The sequence below is a fragment of the Pogonomyrmex barbatus genome, unplaced genomic scaffold (genome assembly GCF_055798465.1).
Source record: "Pogonomyrmex barbatus isolate J1 unplaced genomic scaffold, ASM5579846v1 scaffold8, whole genome shotgun sequence".
NCBI classification, from domain to species: domain Eukaryota; kingdom Metazoa; phylum Arthropoda; class Insecta; order Hymenoptera; family Formicidae; genus Pogonomyrmex; species Pogonomyrmex barbatus.
The window spans coordinates 7,057,385-7,068,372 of record NW_028297182.1 but is presented as its reverse complement, the minus strand read 5'-3'; the positions used below and the strand labels follow the sequence as shown (position 1 = coordinate 7,068,372).

At 31.2% G+C, this 10,988-nt stretch overlaps 2 protein-coding genes across 2 annotated transcripts; one reads left to right on the top strand and one right to left on the bottom strand.

Moving 5' to 3' along the window:
• The first annotated feature begins 5,919 nt into the window (after nt 1-5,919).
• Nucleotides 5,920-7,149, top strand: Xrcc2 (X-ray repair cross complementing 2). The gene has a single exon (XM_011637382.3). It carries the CDS (start codon nt 6,219-6,221, stop codon nt 7,014-7,016), a length of 798 nt encoding a protein of 265 aa, XP_011635684.2. The 5' UTR covers nt 5,920-6,218; the 3' UTR covers nt 7,017-7,149.
• LOC105426244 (sec1 family domain-containing protein 2) lies at nt 6,784-10,840 on the bottom strand. The gene is made up of 10 exons (XM_089084074.1): nt 10,290-10,840; nt 9,982-10,224; nt 9,641-9,910; nt 9,067-9,252; nt 8,732-9,004; nt 8,413-8,541; nt 8,089-8,320; nt 7,742-7,850; nt 7,354-7,500; nt 6,784-7,252 (listed from the first exon to the last, which is right to left on the bottom strand). Exons 1-10 carry the CDS (start codon nt 10,485-10,487, stop codon nt 7,039-7,041), a joined length of 2,001 nt encoding a protein of 666 aa, XP_088940200.1. The 5' UTR covers nt 10,488-10,840; the 3' UTR covers nt 6,784-7,038.
• Nucleotides 10,841-10,988: the final 148 nt, after the last annotated feature.

Here is a 10,988-nt window from a genome sequence, read left to right as displayed (position 1 = left end):
TTTAAATGCGTATAAAAAATGAATAGTTATATTATTGCATATATATTCACGTTTTAGTTATTTTTAACATAAAAATTCAAAATCTTATGATTATTGAAACTTTTTCGGTTTGTTGCGATCTTCGGAAAGATCGATTTTAAAACTATTATAATTTTACTTTTTGAATCTATAAAATTATATATAATATTGAATATATCGAAAATAATTTTTTTTTAAATTTATATCTACAATAAACAAAGCAAGATTTGATTCTTCGTTTGAACATTCTTCAATTCAAAGTTATCGAAAAGAAATATGTCGCAATTTCGCGATAATCGAATCGACCAAAGTTGCAAATTGATCTTATTTATAATAATTATAATTTATTATAATTATATTAATCAATAATTTATTTATAATAATTTTCTAACATGAAAATATTTTATTAGATAAAAGAAACGATCAAGAAATAGTAAATAAATTCCAATAATTTATTTACTATATATACAATTGTTTAATATACGAAATAATGTTAAAATATCGAAACACGCAATGGAATAATATCGATAATATTTTCGTGATGTTTTATTTTTTCAAACGTGAAGAGAAAGAGAGAATAGATGAATAATGCAAGAGGTTCAACTAAAAGAAAAAGATTTTGAATATAGCTGCTACGAAAGATCTGGCAGGTTTTGATTTTATCACATCAATGATATCTAACGATGGATTAACGCGCATTAATAATTAAAGAAAAGCTTGAGACTGGCTATCTCGCTTTTTTGAGGTCATCGAAATCCCCTGTACTGTCAGTACATCCAGTTTTAAGTTTCGAATTACGTAGCTTACTACATTCATTTTCCGATGTTGTCGATAAAATCGCATTATAGTGCGTGTCCGTGCTGCATCTATAATTCGTGAATCAAGAATATACTTATATATAATATATAAGTATATTCGCGTAATTTTTCATGGAATAAATTTAGCACGAACACATCTGTTTTGTGAGACACGATTTTATCAGCGATGTCATAACAGAGAGAAGCCTGAGAGCGGCCTGAGTGCCCGCGATTTAGCTGTAACTTTATTTTGAAGCGCCTCTATGTCCATCAAAACGTGGACATTGAACTACGTAACTAATGTCCATGATCCTGTAGGTAATGTCTAGAATTGCGTGGTTTTTATTCGTGCTACGTCCACGATTTTGTAGCTTTGTTCCGTGCTGTATGCAGGAATGACAGTTAGCTAGATAAAGAGGGACGATCAATCTCTATCCGTCTTTGTCTCAAACAAAATCGGAAATGTGTCGCATTGATTATTTATCACAATTTTAACAAATCTCGTTAGTTACAGCAAACTTCTATGCTATAATTTCTCTTGCGTTTTTAGAAACTGATCAATTTGTAGAGACTCTCCACCACCGCCGCCAATTTCACTTTTTGGCGGTCCTCTTCTCTTTATATGCATATTTTAAATTTTCTTATATTTATTATTTTTTATACAATATAAAAAAAATTATTACAAACTTATATAAAATATAATTCAATAATATTCAATAAAAATACAATAAAAATACAAAAGTTTAATACGAAAGAAAGAAACATCATAACATAATACAATAATATAATACATTATAATACAACATAATACATTATAATATAATACAATAATACAATTTGTATTGTTCGATAACCAAAATTGTTATTGTTCAGTCGAAATATTTATCGAATAAAATCTGAATTTGTGAAGGCCCTCCATCACCCCCATTAATTTTGATTGGCGATCCTCTATTTTTGCACACTTTTTAATTTATTTTAATATTTATTAATTATATACAATTAACAATTTTGGTACCAAACAATACAATACAAAGTTATACATTTTTAATGCATTATTTACAATTAAAGAAATACAATCAACCGAGAATATATTTAAAGAATAAAATATAATAGATAGATTTATATATATATATATATATATATATATATATATACATGTCACGAAGTTAAATTCAAAAAAGAAAATTATTAAATTATAGTTATAATTATAATTAAGTTATATAATTAAGTTTAAAATCAACCGAATGTTATTTATTATATTTTATTCTTTTTACAATTAATAGTTTAAACAAATTTACAAATTTTTAAATTATTATATACATTAAATAAATTCTGAAATTATTATCCTACTTATTCGAATTTTTTAGTATCCCTATCTACCTGTATTATTTTTAATTAATGTTTTTTATTAATTTTTCATAATTACATTTAAATATAATTTAATAATATAATTATATAAAAAAATATAATAATAAATATAATTCTATGATGAATTTATTTAAATAAAATTAAATAATTATTTTTTGCTTTTCTTTTCGGAATTATAAATTTTAAATTATTTAAATTTAATGATTCAAATAAATAAAAAAACAATTTAATATTGACAAGAAATATATATTTACCACAAGGTTGCTCCGCCGATACCTCTCTTAGGCTTCCTCCTCCTCTCAGGATGTTAGGTCTCCTCACAGCACAGGACACTCGCGAAAAACACTCGCGAATTATTATAATCGCGCGCGATACTTGACGATACTCCACGTTTAGTGCGCGTGAAAATATCAAGTTTCGTCGGTTTAGTCAGCACCCGAGTTGGTGAGCTTTTCGAAATATATGGTAACTCTTCAAGTAAAGGTTAGGACCGAAGCGAAAGAAGAATCGACTGAATCTCTTGTTTCTTAGAAATTACGTCTAAAATTGGCTCAACCATCGCATTGGCTCAGCCAACGGTTCAGATCGAATCACAAAGGCGGATACCATACACGTGATATCAAATGTCACCCGGGCTATCGAGAAGGCTGGTAGAGAGAGAAGGTACCCACCTGCCTAACAATCTAGATAAAATTATAACAATCGGACAACTTGGAGTCTCGGCACACGCAATAACCGCCCGAACTAAGACTCTGATCGAGTCAGATTATACGCGATTTGTTGTTAAGATATTAAGGAAGGGAAAATAAAGGTCGTTGGCGATTAAATAATCGCACGCGCCACATGGGAGCCCTTTCACGACTCGTGGCAATGCTGTGTCAAAAATAAAAAATCAAGAGAAGTGACGAAAATAAGTCAGATTGAAATCTTGCCGATTGGGACCGAATCACTTGTCGAAGACAGAGCGTGTTCTCAATCAGCCGTTTAATGCAGGTTGCAATTGTGCGAAACACAAGGTTTTTTTCCATTTAGTGACACAAGTCGACACAAGTATCATTTTGTCCTTGTTAATTATTGAAAGCCAAGAAAGATAGAACGATAGTGTCACTAAATGGAAAGCACCCATACACATGCAAGCGGTAGCGAGTGCGTGTAACATTCACAGCCGGCATCACCAGTGCCGTGACGCACGTGGCGTGAAGACGTAGCCGACTACGCCTCAATGAGATCCCGTGCTCCCTGCACCCCTTGACAGCGCGACTCGACCGGCTCGAACTATGATATTTTTCAAACGAGCCCTCGCAGGGCGAGGAAAAATCTCTTAGTCCGATCGCTCGTACGCACTCCCGAAGCAAACGCGCGAACTGGCTGCAGTTCGTTCATTCACAATTAAATCGACGGCGGCGGAATGTCGGTTAAAAACCGACGATTAATGCGTTAATTAAGTTTGCCACATAAGAGCCATTTCACGACTCGTGGCTATGCTGTGTTGGTATATTATTAATAATATTACTTAACGTTAATATTAATGTTACTGATAACAGTGCAACGGGTACTGATTAGCTTCTTCGTTTTTGGGGTACATACCCAAGTAGCACAAGTTAATCGGCAAACCATTTCGCCGATTAATAATACTGCTTGAATAATCCCTCGGAATACTGAGGCCTCCTCTGCCACGTCAAGGCCGTACCCATCAGAGGTGTATTATCTAACAAAAAGTTATGAATTTCAATGGAATTAAGTCGCGAAATATATGTATAATCTTGTTATAGAGTCTCATTTCGGTACGCTTACGAATCGCTTATGAATCATATCAGTTAATAAGCATTTATTATTACACAAGATAGTCACAAGATATTTCGTAAGATATAACAACGTTTAGAAATGCGGGGCGACGCAACTTGTCCATACGAATGCCGGTGAATGAACGGTAGCACGTCAACCACTTATAAACACGACTCGCCGTACGTACACAATGGAGCGTGCTACGCGCCACGTTAACATTTCTCAAGTCTGCCCCATTCCCCATCAGTGACTACGACGAAATATTTCACAATATTAATCAAATAATAACTTACACGATTATCGACGATTATCGATATTTTAGTAACCAAACATTAATAAAATAACTGTGTATATATATTTCATTAGAGAGTATCGTTTCGATATGCTTGTTAATCATTAATCTGGCAATTTATTCTCTCATTTAAATCAGCGGTGGAATGTTAAAAATCGACGACAATTGCATATATTATTAATATATTATTAATAACATTAATATCATCCAACGGTAATATTAATGTTATTAATAATATATTAATAACACACGCGATAGTCATCGATTCACAAGCATATCGCGAAATAATACTTTCTAATGAAATATCTATTTACATTACTTAATGTTCTATTATTAAAAACTATAGTATTTCGTGTAAGTTAGGTATTATTTGTAATATATTGTTGAATTATTAATAATGGTGCAATGGTACTGTTGGCTTCTTCGTCTTTGGGGTACGAAATCCCTCGGAACACTCAGCCCCTCCGCCACGTCAAGGCCGTACCCATCGGAGGGGTTATCATTTACAAAAAGTCATAAATTTCAAAGAAATTATAAATCGCGCGATATACGCCTATACTTATTAAAAAGATATTGTTTCGATACGTTTATGAATAGTTAATCAATTGTTGATAAGCATTTATTATTATATTCATATGATACGTTTGGTATCATTTAACAATAAAAGAATATGAGGGAATGCGAAGTGATACGCGCCGCTACCTGTTCGTACGGATAAAAAATGATAACACGTGGAAACGCTCGTAACACACGCGCGGTGCGCGCCGTACGTATCACGACATGTAAACAGTTTGAAGGCCGCGATATCTACAACGTGTGTGTGTGTGTGTGTCAAACGAAATATTCAACAATATTACGAATAATATCTAACTAATACAAGGCTCTACAAGCCTTTTGATAACAACATTAAATGCTGTAATCGTTACGTTTTAAGTGTCCACGATTTTGTCAGACAAGAATGGATAGATTGATCGACCCTCTTTATCTAACTAATTGTTACTCCTGCATATATGTAGCACGGAACAAAACCACAAAATCGTGAACATAGCACGAATGTGAACCACGCAATCGTGGACATTACCTACAGGATCGTGGACATTGATTACGTAGTTCAATGTCCACGTTTTTATGGACATAGAAGCGCTTTAAAATAAAATTACAGCTAAATCGCAGGCATGTCCGTTCTCAAGCTGTCATAAACAGATGTAAAATATAGTTCCAAGTATGATGTAAAAAAAAAGGTGCACGATTGCGCATAGCAATGGCGGCACGATCAGCGGAGCCAATATAGGCTGCGTACCGATATTCACTGCCAGTATTGAAAATCTATAATATACGTAATCTAAATTATATATTTTCAGTACTGGCAAGGAATATCGGAACGCAGTCGAAATTTGAGTCAAAATACATCCGCGCTATTCGAACACAAAACAATCATATATGGTTATATGTACTTAAAATGCAGATATTTAAAAAAAATAGCATAAAAATACTTGAATAATACAAATGTAGTACAAACATTTTTTTGTAATGAGAGAAATAATAACTTATGTGAATTTCTAAATAATATTTATAATTATATAAATAATATAATTTTTATTTGCAATAATGTGTGTGGTATGTGTGTGTGTGTGTGTGTGTGTATGGGGGGGGGTGCACTAATTGAAAAAACTTCGGAATTTCGCGCTGCAGCCATATTGCTTTTCAGCATTTTGACCCAATTCTTATTGGTCGAGACTGCGCATACGTGATGTTATTACACCTTTCTTTTTACATAGTTCCAAGCTCATTTACATTAAATAGTCGTTGGTGGCGGTAGTATACAGCAATTTCAATGTGTCAATGAAAAAAGCCGGGATTGCCGGTCTCAGGCTTCTTTCCGATATTAATATTGATAACACATAATACGTCTAAAACATTATAATGTTAGACAGACGTATATTTGCATATCATTAATAATGTTTCATTTCGAGGGCGGACTGCAATTGTTATCGAGATTCAGCGAGAGACCACGTTCAATTAACCTCGATAATGTTCTATTCTCGACTGATATTGACAATGAAAGTATCATAGAAATTGTTGGTGCTTCGTCCACTGGAAAGACTCTGTTACTGTGCCAATTTATAGCGAGGTGTATATTGCCCGCGCGGTATAAAGATATCGAAATTAGCGGATGCAATGTTCACGTAGTACTGATTGATACATATGGTCATGTAGAGATGAGCAAGATAGCTGAACTCATGACTCCCGTGATACACAATGCGTACCAAATAGCCGGTGTAGAACTATCGGATGAAGTAGTAGATCATGTCATACACAAGTCTTTAGAAAACTTGACAGTGATTAGCTGCTGCAACAGTGAGCAGTTCCAACTGACTTTGCATATGCTCGAGGATGAGCTCCTCAGCAATGAAAAAATTGCTCTGTTAGCTATAGACAATATATTGGCGTACTATTGGCAGGAGAGAAGGATAAAGGGAATTCTCAGTATGGACAACTATACCAAAGACTTACTCAAAATCATTCGGATTCAAACATCTCAATTTCATATGATAACAATTTATACAAAATGGGATGGACCAGTGTCCAAGTACCAATCACATTCCAATCTGTTACAAGGAACGGGTATAAATTATAGGTTGCATCTTTACAAAAATCCTGTAACTCATGAGTTTGTATGTCATGTACAATCTACTGATGATATAAAACGGATTTGTTATACAATCTCTGATTCTGGTATAAAATGGATTCAGTGATAATTTAAATTAAAATAATGTATCAATAATTAATCGATGAGAGAAGGATCTTATCCACTATGTCTGATGGCTTTAACAGTCTTGAACCTGCTATTGTTATTTGACAATTTGAATTAAATGATGATATAATTTCTTTAGTCTCTCTTACTTCTTCTGGTGTTATACCTCCAATGACATAAATGATAATCCAATTGTTATCGCAAGGATGGTGTTTTATTCTTCCTTTGGAAAATAAACTGTCAAAGGTACAAATATCAAATTCAACAGATTTCCTTTTTAAAATTTTTCTTTAAAATAAAAATAAATATTTAAAGTATACATTTACATTTTAACTTACTTGAATCCAGCAGAAATAAGCGAAGGTGATCTTTGATGTAAATCAGGAAGTTCAAATCTATTTGGATGGAGCATATCTGTTAATAATTGTTGCAAAATGCCAATACGTCGAACAATTTCTTGAGAATTTGATTTAGACATTAAGGAGCTGTAAGAAATATAAATAAGTCACTGTAATTTTTATATTTTTTATATACATATTTGTGTAATCGTACATATTTGAAAATAATGATTTAAAACATGAAATATAAAAATAAAATGAAATCATATATAGTTGATTGCACATATTATGCACACATGTACATATACAGAATTATAAGTCTCATAATAATTAATATATATAAAATAATGTTACATTTCACAATAATTATATGTATATAGTTTCATACGTGTAATTGTGTAGAGAGGCACGTTGCTGTGCTATTTCATGTAAGATATTCATAATATGTTTCGCTATCTTCTCAGACGTTTCCTTTGCAGTCTCAATATTTGTAACATCTAATTTAAACATATATTGCGGATATTTAATTATTTAGTAATGATTAAATATTATCAATTTAGATGTAATTTATATTTTTAACACTAAATTTATATAAAAATAACTAAAGCTCAACAAATTAAATCATTTTTAAATTTTTTGTTTATCAAATCAATATCAAAATTTCATATGTAATCTTGATTGCTTGATTTATTTCTATATTACATATTATTAGCATGCTTTAGCTTTTTTACTAACCGAAAAGTAACAATGTTTGTTGATATATTGACATTTCACTGTTCACTGTATCTTTCTTTAATTTTATGATATCTTCAAATACAGCATTGGCAATAGCTTCTTCCAACTGTTGCTCTTGTTGAAGAGAAAATTGTATTTCAGTTCCAGCAAGTGCATAAATATGCACTAAAAGTGCTAATATATTGTCTGTATTTAATCCTCTTTTTTCACGGGTTTTTATTATATTACTTAACTGAAAATAATCGAAAAATTTGTAATCTTACAAAAAATGAAAATGCAAATATTAGAAATATTAGAAATAAAAAAAATGACTATGATAATTACTTGTCCAAGCACGCTCGTAGAGTCACGACTTACAGCTATATTTTGTAAAACAAGTTTTTCGAGACTGATCAATAGTTCTATTTGGGAAGTTTTTTCTGATGTTAAGGCTTGTATAATTCCTAACACCACCTGCAATTAAATAATGTTTATACATATACATTTAACTTTTAATAACTTTTAATAAGTTATATATAACAAAATAACATCCAGAATTAATCTTATCATCAAAACATATTACATAACTAAGTTTCAGATTTGGTTTTATATTTTAATATTGTATTATTTTGTCTTTTATTATTGGAGTATTATTGATACATACTTGAAGTCTCTTGCTTGATTCAGATATAGCATGAAGATCATCTATGTCTTTGAATTTATTTACAAGTTTCTCTAAACTATGCGCAGAAATCCTTGTTGCTAGTTTTGGTTTCAGGTTCTCTCGTAGTTTTAAGTTTTCTCTTGTTGAAAGTATATCGATGAGCATCTTATTCATAGTGCTCAATACTTCTTTTTGTTTTTTTGTGATTAACATATTCATTAGATTTTTATCATTGCTAGCCAAACATCCTGGTACATTGATATATTCCTTAAACTATTAAACAATTTTTATGCAATTTTCATGTAATAATATCTATATAATATACAAGTTATTACCTGTGTGTCGCAGAACAGAGGTGACATATTTATTGCAACATCGTTACAGTGATGAGGTAAATGGGATAATGTGCACAATATTCTGGCTAACAATGATTCAGTATTATTACTAGTAGAAGTACAAAGATCTAATGTTCTGTCGACAAAGATTAAAGATACTCCTCTTTCTTTTGCACCAACTAGATTCTAATATATAAAATTGAACATTAAAATAAAACAATTTTAATACATTCTAATATGTCAATTATTCTCTTTTGACTATTTATAATGTAATGTCATCGTAATGTGAGCGAGCGTGGCATAATAAGGCAACGCACTAATCTATGCTAGAGGCCCTGGGTTCGATTCCCAGCAAAATCAAAATATTTACGCTCATCTCTTCTCGGAAGGCAATGGCAAACCAGAAAATAACTTTGCCATGAGCGTCTTTCTATCAAAAATTACTGAGATCCCATATATACCTGTGTATAATCACCGTGCGTACCACAGGTATATGAAAGAGATCACCACGCTCAGATGGAGATAGAAGAGAAGGAATCATTGTAAATTATCCTTTGATAAACAAAATACTTACATTTCTACGGTCGACAGCCATTGGTAACATTTCTAATTTCTCAGCAATGAGCTCGCTAAATTTTCCCATTGAATAAATATCTTCTTTTAAATTCAAACATGTTAATAAACTATTAAATAAACTCACAAAATGATCAATTTCATATTCGGAATCTTTTAACAATGTGCTATCTAAAGGAGATAATAGATCATTAAAAGATGGTGTCACAAACAAATCATTGTCAATTAGACTAATAAAAATTGGACGAAATAGTATTGTCACCAAACAATCCTGTAAATCAATATATAATTTCAACAATATATAACATAATGATTTTGAAATTAAAATGTGACAAATCTCACTTGCGATTGTTGATTGGAATGCATCCAATTTTTTACATCTCTTTTCAATTTGGCATAATCCATTCTATCTTCTAATGGTACTGTATCGTCATAATTCAATACATCTGGATGTGCAGCAGTGATAATTATATAATGATCATATGCATTTTTTTCTATTATCATTTTAATTGTACGTTGATAAAAAGCAGGATTGGTAGAAGTGGAAATAATAACTGCCTTTTTGCAATTTTGTACTTTGGCATACTGTAATGAAATAAATTATAAGTAAGAACATATATATAAATGATCATGCTTTATTAATTACATACACGAAAATTATACATAGCCAATTCGTAAACTGATACTGCACCAGCATCCTTAAAAAAGGAATATATTTTGCCACCCGTATGCCAATGAAGGCATTCTGTTGCTGCATGATCTATATAGACCGCAGATTCATTTACAAAATTAGCAATATCGCGCCAAGTGTCAGTAAGAAATTGTTCTAGGTCAATAATGTCTCCCATTGTTAATTAAAAACATAACATAAATGTATAGAAATAATTTTTCGCTTTTATTTGTACAATATGTAACAAATTATAAATTATTGTATATATTTAACACTTTTGTATAGATAACAACATAACATTGTTTAATGAAATATCAATTTTACTTTAAATATATTATTTATATGATTCACATTGAGCGTCATAAAATAAATTTGATTTTCTTATATCATAGAATTTAATTTCGTAACACTTAATATTTTAATTTTATCAATTATGACAATCTTAAACTCGTCAAATAATAAACAGCTGGTTATTGGGTACCGTTGAATGTCCATACAACTTATAGCTTTTCGGTACTTCGGTTATCTGCACTATAGCTGCGATTCGATATTCACTGTCATCTATAATATATGTGACATGCATTATACATTTTTAATACTGGCAGTAAATATTGGAATACAGTCTATACTACACAAGATCCACAATGTTTTGTTACTATATATATATTTCTGTTTAATT